We start from the raw sequence: 14,426 nt of genomic DNA, 5'->3' as shown, positions 1-14,426 counted from the left end.
ACAAAAGTACCTCCAATAGTAGCATCTAACATTTGGCTTTCCAGAGGGAGCAAATCCTCATAAAAATATTGCAAGAGTCTTTCATCTTTGAACTTGTGTTAGGGGACATTACGCCAAAAGGGATTTGAACCTTTCGTAGTACACATGATATGACTCATCTTTAGCTTGTTGAATTCCAGTTATCTTCTTCCTCATAGCAATAACTCTTGAACAAGGTAAAAATTTCTCTAGAAATGCTCTCATCATGGCGTCCCAAGAAGTAACATGTCCATCTGGAAGTTCATACAACCAATCTTTGGCTCTATCAGCTAAGGAAAAAGGGAATGTCTTCAACTTGAAAATGTTCTCATCTGCCTCAGGTGGCGTCATACTTCCAACTACAAAATGAAACTCCTTCAAATGCTTGTTAGGGTCCTCCATGGAGAGTCCATGAAATTTAGGTATACGATGAAGAAGTCCACCCTTAATCTCAAAGTTGAGACTTGCCGTCTGCAGCAGCTAGGAAAACAATGGAACGAGGAAGCCCTCCTTCAACAGTGGATGTAGAGAGGTCCTTGATACTCTGATTAGCCTCATTATTTCCTCCAAGACCAGCCATTTCAAACTCTTCTTCAGGGGGTGGCGTAAATGGTGGTGAAGGTGAGAGAGGTGATGAGATCCGAGATGGTGGTGGGTTGGATGATACAAGTGGTGATGGCGTAAGTGATGGTGGAGATGGAGTAGGTGTAGGTGATGTAGATTCCTCTGAAGACTGCAGGATCCTCTTCCCTTGATCGTTAAAAGTGTATGCCTTGAAATTCAAAGGAGAAGTTCTTCTGTACTTAAGTTGTGGAGGATTCTTCAAACGTTTAAGTCTTTCTTCAATCTCTTGTGCACTAGAGATCTTAGAAGGCTCGGACATTCATAGAAATCCTGAACAATATTAAGAATTAAATAAGTTAGTAAACTATATAATAAAAGAAATACAAGTTAATTATTTAACGTCACATACATACAACAATACAATCATACAATTACACGTATATTTATACAATTTACAAATATACTACGAAAATTACAAGTATGGTGTAAGTATAAAACGAATTTTTATAATTTTAAAGGTGGATTTATGAAATCAAGCAACTTATAAGAATTTAAATTTAATCACAAGCTTTCAATTGATCAAACGTGTGACCCAAGTATAGTCATCTAGACACAAGCTTCCTTTTATATCTTTTGGGCAACCTTACTGAAATGGCCAGGTGGGGGAGGACGAACACAATAGGTAGAAATCATTTTGGCTTGAGCTACTCCCACATAGTGGTTTAGGCCCAATTGTATACACTTCTGAATTCAAAACCCGTTATGGACGTTGTCCCCTTTCTAGACACCACTCCACATAGGCTATACTTACTAAGATAAGAAATTCTACAAGTGTGAAGATAGTTCAACAAGTGTTAATAAAAGCCGCCCTCAATTTTAAGGGACCTGGACTAGGTGCCCTTAAAGGGTTTTGGCTAATATTAACAAAAGAGACTTCACCTATTCTAATCAACATCAACTCATAATCAAAATTGAATCCAAACAAACTACCAACAAACATAAATCTCGAAAAGAATTTAATTACATAATTTACAATTTCCAATGCCATATAATCAAGAAATAAAGAGAACCCCAGCAACGGCACCAAAAATTGACGTACACAAATTAGTGTATCAATTTAAAACCCTATCAATGTAGTAAGAATACGTAGGGATCGTTCTCAACCGGGGATTAGGGACCTTTAATTCCTGAAAAATGAAATGTTAGCAAAAAAATTAAAGACTATATATATACATATTATTCAAGAAAATAAGAAGGTGATTTAAGATTTTATTTAATTTAACAACTAAGTATTTATATACATATGTGACACTTCAAAACCAAGAATCAAGTAGAAATATGTGAATGGAACGAATTTAGAAGTAATTAACTACTATTAATACGTTGGCAAGGTTTCAAACATCAAATCACGAATCAAAATATATTCAAGCATAGAATTAATCAAGAACAAAGATGAACACATATAAAGTTCTTTTTACTTCCCTTAATTAAATTAACTAGATGAACGCACCATAGTTAACCCTATTAATCATGCAATCACTAGTGGTAGCTAATCACTAACAAAAACACTTTCAATGCATTAAGAATCATGGAAATTTGATCAATTCAAGTCAAGAGCACAAGTTAGAACGCTAATCAAGCATGCAAGACTCATTGTTAATTTACCTAAGTAATTTTAGGTTTTCCACCGAAATTATTAAAGCCTAGAACGCTAGCACCTTAATATGGATTCAATTATATGCTCATAAACCTAAGTATGCATCCAAAGATAAATTAACACATAACAATTGGGATTGAAGCTCGAAATTAACAATTATGCAAGAACATCATGAAATAACAATTTTTAACTTGAAAACCTAAAACCTAAAACATGCTTCATGTATTCAAAAACTACATATCTAAAATCAATTTTCATCCACCATATAAATCGCAAGACATAAAACCAAAATAGAAAAGAAAATCGCAATATATAGAAAAACCGAAATTGTTTTACATAGTTCAAAACCGAAAACAGAAAATAGGGTTCCATGGTTACACTTTTTGATCTTCAAGAATGCAAGAAGGTTCAAAAGGTGGTGGAAGGAATGAGAGCTATGGCAAGGATGCTTGAATGGATGAATGGATGCTTCACGGTCTTGAACTTTGGAATTCTTTGAAGTTGCCGAAACCTTGGAAGAGAAAGGGAAGTGTTTGTGTATTTGATTATGAATTTTGTGGTGTGTAGAATGTCTTCACAAACCTTCTTTATATAGTAAACCACATAGGCTAGAGAATTTATGTCGAAATCTCCTTGTGACATCATTCAACCAATGAAAATATTCCTTGAGAAGTAGAGAACAAGTCACCTTAGTCTCTTGCCGAATTCACCATGCATCTAATCCATATTTCGGCCTCCTTGTATGTAGAGTCATAAATCAATACTTATTCCTCTATTTTCTCTCATAAAATCCCAAGAAAATCCAAAAATAATCCCATAAAGATATTGCCGAAAATCCTTGATATTTTCCTTTTAATTTCCAAGGCAAAAGCAAGTAGAATGGGCCAATGACTCCTCCAAAACGTCAAGAACGATCTAGAGACTCATGTGCAAGTCACATGCTTCAAACTTCGGGCCAAACTCTCCCAAAATGGGCCAATTCGAAATCCATCTTCAACATTGCCAAAATTCTTCTTTATTCTAGAACAATCTTGAACTATCTTGAGTCATCTTCAAGACACAACATCTCTTAGTCTCACCAGGTTTCCTAGCAGCATCAGGACTCCTAGTGTCATCAGGTTTCCTAGTCCAACTGGGACTCTGTCATTTCTTCATTTCCGAACATCATTTTTTCGAGCTCACTCCTAGGATTCCAACTTTAAATGGGATTCCTTCTCCTGGTAGAACTAGGAAAACTTCATTTCTTCTCATTTCTGTGCAAATAACTCCTTGCCTACCATTTTCGACTCAAAACTACCTAAAAACATAAAACAAGTTAGAAATGACATTGTTAAGGAAATAACTAAGCAAAATGTAGAGAGAAATGTACTAAAAATATAGTAGAATTTGGTCTCAACACCAAAACCTTTCACAACCAAGCGAGCCTTGAACTTTGTCAGCTGTTCATTCTCGTCTCTCTTCAACTTAAACACCCATTTATTTTTGAGTGCTTTTCTGCCTTTAGGAAGCTCCACTAACTCATAGGTGCCATTCTTCAATAAGGACTCCATTTCAGACTTCATTGCCAACATCCACTTATCACTGTCTACATGAGTCTTTGCCTCCTCAAAGCATTCAGACTCCCCGTAATGGGTCAATAGAATGTATTTGGAATATGGATCATCTCCATCACTAGTGACCAAAATATACTATGAAGAAGGATACTTGGTACTTGGTTTTGGCACTCTGTTGGATCTTCGAAATGGTACTTGGGCATTTTCTAGCTTCTCCCCCTGATTAGGCTCCCCCTGATCATGATCCTCCTTATCATTATCTCCAGGATCTGCTACTTCTGCCATATCAGGAACATTTTCATTTACCATATCTTGAGTTTGTTACTAGGTTCTTCTTTAAGGGGTGATGAATCGTAGGTGAGGCGGTCTGCATGTTCTACTTCATTTTTATCAAAATCCGCAATGTTTTGACCTTCATGGAACACCATATCTCTACTTCTAAATAACTTCTTGGTCTTTGGATTCCACAACTGGTAGCCCATCTCTTCATTGCCATTCCCAAGAAAGATGCATGGCATGGCCTTGTCATCTAGCTTTGATCTTTGCTGCTTTGGTACATGTGCAAATGTTTTGCGCTCGAACACCCTCAAGTGGGAATATGAAGCGCTTTTACCGGTTCACATGCCTTCTCGAGTTTCCAAGCCCAACGGTACATATGGTGTTCGGTTGATAAGGTAACATGCGGTTGTCACTACTTCGCCCCAAAACTCTTTTACCAGGTTGGCCGTCTTCAGCATGCTTCTTACTTTTTCTAGAATGGTGCAGTTCATCCTCTCTGCTACACCATTATGCTGTGGGGTGCCAGAAATTGTTTTCTTGTGTTTGATGCCATGCTTCAAACAATAATCTTTGAACTCGTTCGAAGTGTACTCTCTGTCATTGTCACTACGGAGACATTTGAGGGTTCTTCCTGTCTCCCTCTCCACCATGGCATTGAACTCCTTAAAGGTTTGGCATCATCAATATAAGTGACAAAATATTTATTACGACCTAGTGATTCAACTTCCATGGGGCCACATACATCTGAGTGTACTAGGTCTAATACATTTTCTTTCCTTGTAAATGTTCTTGTGAAACTAACTTTATGTTGCTTACCAAATAAACATTAATCACAAGAGTCAAGTGATGTGGCTGAAATAGCCTCACAATTTAACCCTGCAAAATGTAGTTGTCAGTATAGGATAAGCAGAGATCGTTTAGTCAGGGGATTGTAGGGTACACCTACACAAAAAAGTCAATTAACAAACAAAAGAATAAAATGGGGGGTTTTCAGATTTGGTTCCTAATCTACTTAAAATAAAAACGAAACAAATAAAACTATATACAATGATCGACTTCCCTAACATAGACCAATACCACTCAGAAATTACTAAGTGTAAAAATAAAAAATCCATTTCAACATGCTACAAAAATGTGTCCATCTTAAATGCTTAGATAAGAGCCCAAATGAAAAGCCTCAGCAGATCAATCCATTTATCTAATTCGTTTTAATGTAGGCTTGGATCGGAAACGTCCTTACCAAGCCCAATACTACAAATTTTCGAAAACACTCATCGTAGTTCTCTCAACTAGTAGTATTATCTAACTCTCGAATCAACTCACACGTGCAAATTAATCATTACACATAGAATTCAACACGTAATTTCCATAATCGTTTAACCATTGAACATGGTTTTTACCACTTTTTAGAACTAATTGATACTTGTTTAACTTAGTGCCTTAACAAATAACAATTACTCTTGGCAAATTAATCAAACACACAAGAACTCTCACCGTTATTCTAGCATGCAAACTTATTAACCTAACTCTTAAAATGACCTAAACACGTAAAAGGGCACAAGATTGTAACATGCATCATAAAAGAATTCTCGAAATTAACTCAATAATAAACTGAAAATCTCAAACATATTAATAAAAATATTCTGAAAATTTCATGTCTCTAATTACACAACTTGCAAATCCAAACACACAAAACCGAAATAAAAATTGTAAGTAGAGTCATAGTTACACTTTGAAGTTTTCCTCAGCGGCTTAGCAATAAGGTATGAACTCGTCTCTGCCATGGTGATGGAGCGTCGTTGACTCAGCACCTAAGAGCTTAGTAGATTGATGGATGGTGGTCACTGTCTTGTAGGTGTTGGAGGTTTGAGGAGTGAATTGGACAGAGTCTTGGAATAGTTTTTGGCTAGGAAGTGATAGGCAAGGAAGTGATAGGTCAGGAAGCGATCGGCCAGGGAAGTGATAATAATTCTGGTCTGGACGTTGCCTATTTATAGGGGAGCATTGGTTGGCTTTTGTTGATCATACCCTTCATCATTTGGACGGATAGGATTGCTTTTCCAATTGAAACGTCTCCTTTATGGCCTTAACTCCTCTCATAATGGGGCAATTCCTTTAATTTCCAAGCTGAAACGTCTTTCTCTTTATTTTCCTTCTTCATTGCTTGGTCAACCTGATTTAATAAAGGGCACAAAATTAAATTCTTTTAGAGAAAATAAAAGGAATTAAAACAATTTTAATTTCAGAAAAATACTCCCATAAATTATCTCTTAAGGCCAACAGATTAGCATGACGGTGAGGAATCCTGATCCAGGTAGGATTCTTCATGAATTTTGAGTTTTTTGCCTATTTCACGCCAAACACTCTACAATACTCTTAAAATGACTCGATGACTCAAAACATGAAACTTAAGGGAGAAACAAGGCTAAAATGGGGCATATACTCATTAATATTGTTGCACATTGTGCTCCTATATATCAACTACCCCACACTTAGGTTTTGCTAGTCCCTTAGCAAAACAAAATTACAAAACAAAACAAAGACTCTACAAAAAGCAAATAAATGACTCTACTACCCCTAACTGTTGTCTCAGAGACTCCAAACTCATGGCTTTCACGTTAAACACTTACTCAAAATCGCATAGATAATTACATGGTTAATAAACATGTGACACTCATATGACTAAGTAAGATGTGGAGAACTTAAGTTATACAGTGAATGATAGCATGTTTCGAACAAGTCCAATCCAAACTCACAAGGCACACTCTCGATTTTTCTCTCAGAAATGGCTATGCTTAAAATCTTCACACTCAAGTATATGCAAGAGAACAAATTGTAAGGCAACAAATAGCTTGCATATTTCATTAATAAAAGCATTTTGTGAAGAATTATTAAAGACCTTAAGAAATGACTAAGTGCACAAATGGACCTAAACCATAAGCTCGACTGCGTAACTGACTCCACTAACCAAAGGCTAGGGCTAAGCTAGGGTTTTCGAAATGAAGATTAAGGATATAAAAATCCTAAGAACCTAGCTTAGTGTATATGGACCACCTTGTGTCACCATTTTTGTAGGCCAATTATCATTGTTTTGGGCCTAACCTTCACTCTAACCAACATGGAAATGGACAAAAGCCTAATTTTCAATTTTGAGCCTTCTACAAATTTGAAAGTCCAAAACCACACCTAAACAATTTCCCAAGAGTTTTCTTTTCAATTTTTCTTCTCTTTTGTCATTTTTCTTTCTTTCCTTTTTTTTTTTTCCTCCGGTTTTCCCCACCCCACACTTGTCTTTCATCGTCACCCCTACATCTTATGTCAAGCTCTACTAAGTCCCTAGCACACGGGTAGAGATGTCATGTACTAAGCTCATGGTAGGGTAGTGAGGGTGATGACACAAAGGTTTTCAACGTAGGCTCAAAGGGGTTCATTCTAAGGAGTCCCACGATGGGCACAATTGGGGATATATGCTTGTTTGGCAATGGTGGTTACCTTAATGCCTTCTATCCCATCCAAGATCACGACATATTATGGCATACAAGTTTTGACCGTCACAACAGTCGAGTTCTAGTATTCTCTAGTCCATTAAAATCTATGGCACATGATCATTGGATTTTCAAAGAATGATGAGGTTTTGTAAATACAGCCATGAAATTCTGAATTTATCAATAAGCACTCGAAAAGAAAGTATTTTAGCTGAACAGCTCACTTAGGGTCAAATGAATTAGACTTAATCCTAGCATGCTTAATGAACCAAGTTACAATCCTATCTCAAATCTTCATACAAGTATCACAATGTCGATTAACCACAGAATTCAATTAAGTCCTATTTCGATTGTGAAAACCTTTAGCCACGAATTCAGAGACATGTTCATCCTAGACGTTAGGGGCATCCTAAGACTCAAACGAACAAAAAGACTATAAAACCAATTTTTTTTTTTAATTTTTTAAATTTTTTTATTTTCTACACTAAAATAAAGGTGTAAACCCACCCTACACTTAGAATCTACATTGTTCTCAATGTAGGCAAAACAATATGGTATATAAACCGATATGGGGGGCTACGAAAATAAGAGAAGGGTAAAATAAACAAACAAACAAAGACACAAGTACAATTCAACCTAAGCAAGTGAAGGGATAGAAATGTCAAACTCTCGTTGATGGCTCCTCCACAGCTTCGATTGAAATGGGTTGCCTCCCATGAAGCGCTTAATATTTATAGTTCTTCAGCCTGAACTCTTCTCCTTGTTCACAAGTGTTAGTAACATATACAAGGTTCGGAATACAAACATTATGTCTTTCCTGAACTCTCTAAGTTACTTTTACATTTACATACTTAGGTACTGGAACAGAGGACCTCGGTGTGCAATGGGACTATAGAACAGCTACCCTCGACAAGGTCATGTTTAATCCAATATACCTTAAGCATGTCACACAACATTTTTTTTAGTTTGTTATAAACATAGTTAATATCTCAATTGATTCCAAGTTGTAAGTCGAGCCCAATAGAAACCACTACTATTGATGAGATATGATATAGGGATAGTCGCCTAGACATAAGTCTCTTTCCTTTGTTTCATAAGGCCGAATGGCCATATTAAGAGGTAAGTGAGAGGTAGGACTCATTTTGGTGATACTACGGAGGTTACTCCCTCATTGAGGTTTAGGCCCCTATCGGCTACTCCCACATAGTGGTTTAGGGTCATTTTATAGTATCTCTGAGATCCAATTGAACCCATCACCCAGTGTCCCAATCTAAGACACCATCCGTATGCCCCTTACTCAGCTGGAAAATTAACTTATGTGTTAGACCGTTCTCCAAGTGCTAATAAAGGCCGCCCTCAACCTCAAGAGACTTTAGCAAGGTACTAATGAAGGGTTTAGGCCAATATTAACAAAAGGGCCCTTGTCTACTCATACAATTTTACACACTTACAACAATTAAGTATTTAACTAAATTCCTAACCTAAGTATATTAATCTAAGTGAAACACATACAATTTACAACATGCTAACAAAAACAACTTCTACATATTGTACAACAATTATAAAAGACATGCTTAATTTCGTAACACTCATAAAACTTAAACTAAATCACAATTATAGCTCGGCCGAACATAAATCGCAATTTGTCACTATTCCACAAGTGTAGAACAAAACTTTAGCATGCATTCTATATAAACAACAAAATCGATGACACTTTAAGCGTTAGGGATTTTAACAATCCCCGGCAACGGCGCCAAAAATTGATGCGGCTGAAATAGCCTCACAATTTAACCCTGTAAAATGTAGTTGTTAGTATAGAATAAGCAGAGATCGTTCAGTCCAGGGATTGTAGGGTACACCTACACAAAAAGGTCAATTAACAAATAAAAGAATAAAATGAGGGTTTTCAGATTTGGTTCCTAATCTACTTAAAATAAAAACGAAACAAATAAAACTATATACAATGATCGACTTCCCTAACCTAGACCAATACCACTCGGAAATTACTAAGTGTAAAAACAAAAAATCCATTTCAACATGCTACAAAAATGTGCCCATCTTAAATGCCTAGATAAGAGCCCAAATGAAAAGCCTCAGTGGATCAATCCATTTATCTAATTCGTTCTAATGTAGGCTTGGATCGGAAAAGTTCTTACCAAGCCCAATATTACTAATTTTTGAAAACACTTAGCGTAGTTTTCTCAACTAGTAGTATTATCTAACCCTCGAATCAACTCACACGTGCAAATTAACCATTATACATAGAATTCAACACGTAATTTCCAGAATTGTTTAACCATGGAACATGGTTTTTACCACGTTTTAGAACTAATTGATACTTATTTAACTTAGCGCCTTAACAAATAACAATTACTCTTGGCAAATTTAGCAAACACACAAGAACTCTCACAGTTATTGTGAGGCCCGGAAATATTTAAGGAGCTAAAGTGGAGTACTTCAAGATTTGATCTGTAAATTCAGTAATTGCTAAGAACACTCGGGAAGATTTTTTTTTGAATTTTTCAAAAGATGAAATCTTTTAATTTAAAGGTTCGATAATAAAGTATGTGACGCGACGAGTTCATGAGAATTTTCGGGGGACTCTTCGGACACCCAAGCTAATTATTATGATTTTTCGAAGTTTCAGGATTATAGAAATTATTTAATGGAAAAGAAAAATAGAGCGATGCGATCTCACCCGTCCAAATTAATCACTGTGTGATCTGGATCGTGTATTTTAAATGAATATTTGTCTATAAAGAACCGAAGATGGATGGAACGCCCTAGATCACTCTTGAACTCTCAACGCCGAGACCCGTTTCCTCGACCCGGAAACCTGCGCCGGCAACCCGATTCCGTCTCCATCTTCCGGCCACGACACAGCGGCGAACCGAGTCCTTTTCTATTCGTCTACTCAAAGTCGGCGTCCTCCTGGTCACGGATCGTCCATTCGACGACGGAAGGCGACAAAACGAGGTTGAGAAACCGCTGCAACTCCGGCGATTTTCCGGCGACTCCGGTCACCATTGTTGATGCATGAGGTATGAAACGTGATCTTCTCTTCGTGCTCTACATGTTGGTGTGAATGGATTTTTGAATTGATCGAGTTTGTTGGATTGGTGTTTTGGGTGTCGTCGGCTGATGTCGAGGCTACTGTTGCGGCAGAGTATTCCAGAGTTCTTTGATTCAATTTTGATGATAATTCTGGTCCTAGAACGAGCAGCGAGATGTGGGTTGCATTGAAATTCAGAATTGGTCTGGTGGAGCACAGTCGGGTAGCAGAACAAAGAGTTTGAAAATCTGTGAAGTTTGATAGTGAAAAGTCTGGTTTTGTTCGTACTGGAACAAGACATAGACATGCAAAGGGAGAGAGATTCAGAAGCTTGCCAGAGTTGGTAATTGGGTTTGAGTATTCCTCGATCAATTCTTGATAGCATAGGATTTCAACTTGGAGGTTTTAAAGACGAATTGTATAATTGGGCTGTCCAAGTTCATTTTGAGTTCCACGGTGAAGGTAAGGAATTACTCAAATTGGTTCTATTGCGTTGTGTTAATTAAGTTTGGTTCTGAAACTTGTCTTCTGGATTTAGAACGGGAGTGATGGCGAAATGTAAATAGGATGCAGAACCTCGGTGGGCTAAGAACTCCAACAATTGCAATGGAAAAAGTATTGATGGTAAGTTGGGAGTTTGTATGTAATCCTATATTTAAGTTAAATTTAAGAAAAAGTAGTAACGTGATTGAGGAGGAAAAGTGATGTTTGTCGGGGAATAAATTGTGGACAGTGAGATTAGCATTATTAGTTGCAAAACTGCGGTTGTGGTTTGATAGTTGGAAATTAAAGAAAGAAATTGTCAAAGCTTATGTTACCATATGCACATTAAGTGGCTGCAGTTTTGAGTCAATTATTGATTACAAGTTGTTTGTGATTAGATGCTAGAAGTAGAAATCTGGGCTTATAGATTATAAATCGTATTGAACAATTACAAGATATGATTGCCCTTGATGAAGCTTTGTGCTAGCCATGGGCTTGTGAGTTCTATAATTCATTGATAAGTATGTCGTTTACATACAATTAAAGGATTTGGGTTTCTTGACATCTGTGAATGTTGGAAGTGCACTGAATATATAGAAATGATTATAAAGCTAAGAACTTGACGTACTGTCAAGTGTTTTCCAAGATAAGTATGAGGTTAATTGATATATATATATATATATATGTATATGTGGACCAAACCAATTGTAAAGATATTTGATTTGGATGCCTTTCTGGGTTGGTATCTAATCATGAATTTGATCGAATTTTAATTTGATTATGGGTGTCCATAGCAAATTTGGACATGTCTGTGATACATTGGAACCTCGAAAGTTTAGGAAAAATGACTATTCGAATATCTTGGTAAAGTGAATTTGGTATGATCATATTACTGTCGTCAATTTCAAATATTCAAATAATAATGAATTGTTGTCGGACTTAGGGACTCCAGTTACCCGGAACGTGAAAGATTGTGGTGTTGGCCTAAAAGAGCGAATGGAATCAAAGCTACGATATTCCAGGTAGGGGATTCTGGACTCGCCTCAGTTAGAAATTTTTATGCATGGATTTTATGGAAATTAATGTTGCAGGAAAAAGAATTTGGTCTTTATTTCATTTTCTATGAGCTATTGTTTGATGACCTGAGAGTGAGAGGAGCATAGCGACTTTCTTGGGCTTCGATCCCCTAAACCTCCGGAGGGGCTGTATGGACTGAAGAGTGTCTGACATCCGTTGAGGTGTGGTACTGCTTCTAGGTGATACAGCGTAAGTGGACACTCTCGCTACACATTGCCGGTGTAAACGATATTAATTGTGGTAAGGTTGTAGTTGGCATAGCGATCGGTCATTAGGTCTGTTTCATTCTTTTGGGCCCTACTATATTTTTATAAACGAACTACGGTTTGTGCTTTTGAACATCTTTATCTATATGCATTGTTTCTCACTTACTTTGCCGGCATCTATATTTTAAATTATTTTCACACCTAGCTGGGGTAGAGTCTTATTGAGCAGCGAGGAAGAAAGCTCACCCCTACAACAGTTTGTGGATGCATGTACTGTGTACGAAGACGAGACTGTTGGATGATGCTAATTGTGGCTTAGTTACCTTGTACTTTAAATGGTCATCGACGGAGTTAGATCTGCGTGACAGGTTCTCTTATTTCTTTTACTCCTGTGTAACTTGTTTACCGAGGTTGTGATTATTTGTAAAATACCTTTTTCGTATTTTTTTTTCGGACTTTGGCCTTGAACCGGACAAACATTCGATAATTGTTTTGAAATGACTTGCATTTGTTTTCTTTAAAGGATTTCCGATGGTTTTATAGTTTTCGCCTCACTTAAACAACTGCTTCCGTACTCAATTTTTTCTAATGTATTTACTAAAGTATTTTTAACTTCCTTGTGTTGCCTTGCGGGTTCTTGAGACTTAAGTATCTTAGCTTAGGTTCTAAGGGCACGCGGCACTATAATGTACTCGGTTTGAAGATGCGTAAATCGGGGCGTTACAGTTATTCTAGCATGCACACTTATTAACCTAACTCTGAAAATTACCTAAACACATAAAAGAGCATAAGATTGTAACATGCATTATAAAAGAATTCTCGAAATTAACTCAATAAGAAACTGAAAATCTCAAAAATATTAATAAAAACATTCTGAAAAGGTCATGTCTCCAATTACACAACTCGCAAATCCAAACACACAAAACTGAAATAAAAATTGTAAGTAGAGTGATAGTTACACTTTGAAGCTTTCCTCAGCGGCTTAGCAACAAGGTGATAAACTTGTCTCTGCTATGGTGGTGGAGCATCCTTAACTCAGCGCCTAAGAGCTTCGTAGATTGATGGATGGTGGTCACTGATGCGCCCTTAGCAAGCGCATAATTTAACCCTGAAAATATCGTTAGTAGTATAAGCAAATAGGGATCGTTCTATTCCGGGAATTGAGGGTACACCTGTCAATGTAGGACAAACAAACAATTAAAATAAAACAAAGTATAATATTTACAAAGATATTCACAAGTATAAACATTATTTACGAAAAGGGGGGAGATTTTGTTTTTTGGGTTTTGAAAATAAATTAAGTAAACAAAAGAATTAAAATGCAAAAACATAAATACAAAGATGGAATGAGAGAACAAAGATCAAAATCGAAACATATGATTAAAATTGACTCAAACCCTAATATTGTTCATCTAAGTCATGAGAAATGAGTTGATCATGTGAAACATTCGAAAGCAAATGAATTCCCATTTTTTTACTTTTCAATGCTAATTAACCTAAGCGAAAGCACCTAGATTAATCCTATCAAACATGCAATCAAACCCTAGAAAGCTAGTCAATCATGTCATGTTTAACGCATTACACATAGAGAAATGCTATCAACTCAAGTGTACAACTTAGTATGGAAAAGTCCACCTAATTGCAATTCTCTTTAATTAAATTCGATCTTTGTACAAAACCTTTACTACTTTGATTCAAGTTTACACAAAACGAAAAGTCGATTTCATGCTCTTAAACCTAGCATCATTCATATCAAAACCCTAAGTGTTTGCAACCACATAAGATTAAAATACAAAAGTTATCTAAAACGCAAATTTAATTAAACAAACTCACATAAGCAACTCTCGAATCACAATATATGAATCTGAAAATTCTCAATTAATCATAAAATTCCAGAAATTAATATTTGTTCAAACACATATGTCAACTAGAACAAAACCAACGAAATCAAAGCAAATGTTACAAAGGAAAATCGGATTACACCGTAGATGAGGATGGGGATGGATGATTAACGTTGTGGTCTCTTGAATCTTGAAAGCAAGCTTCAAGGAT

General features: G+C 36.5%; 1 protein-coding gene and 1 long non-coding RNA gene across 5 annotated transcripts; one reads left to right on the top strand and one right to left on the bottom strand.

Annotated features, from left to right (window-relative positions):
* Nucleotides 1-469: 469 nt before the first annotated feature.
* LOC112171179 (probable inactive serine/threonine-protein kinase slob2) lies at nucleotides 470-901 on the bottom strand. Its single transcript, XM_024308401.1, has one exon. It carries the CDS (start codon nucleotides 899-901, stop codon nucleotides 470-472), a length of 432 nt encoding a protein of 143 aa, XP_024164169.1.
* Nucleotides 902-10,338: 9,437 nt separating this feature from the next.
* On the top strand, nucleotides 10,339-12,941 carry LOC112174140. Of its 4 annotated transcripts, none has more exons than XR_005801261.1 (4): nucleotides 10,339-11,070; nucleotides 11,147-11,232; nucleotides 12,044-12,113; nucleotides 12,183-12,941. It is a non-coding gene; the product is annotated as an uncharacterized LOC112174140 (long non-coding RNA). The 4 variants fall into 4 exon arrangements; XR_002925861.2 differs by having other exon boundaries at nucleotides 12,035-12,113; XR_005801262.1 differs by having other exon boundaries at nucleotides 12,035-12,357; nucleotides 12,632-12,941.
* Nucleotides 12,942-14,426: the final 1,485 nt, after the last annotated feature.

Source organism: Rosa chinensis, chromosome 6, assembly GCF_002994745.2.
Source record: "Rosa chinensis cultivar Old Blush chromosome 6, RchiOBHm-V2, whole genome shotgun sequence".
Lineage (NCBI taxonomy): Eukaryota > Viridiplantae > Streptophyta > Magnoliopsida > Rosales > Rosaceae > Rosa > Rosa chinensis.
This window is presented reverse-complemented; position numbering and strand designations above follow the sequence as displayed.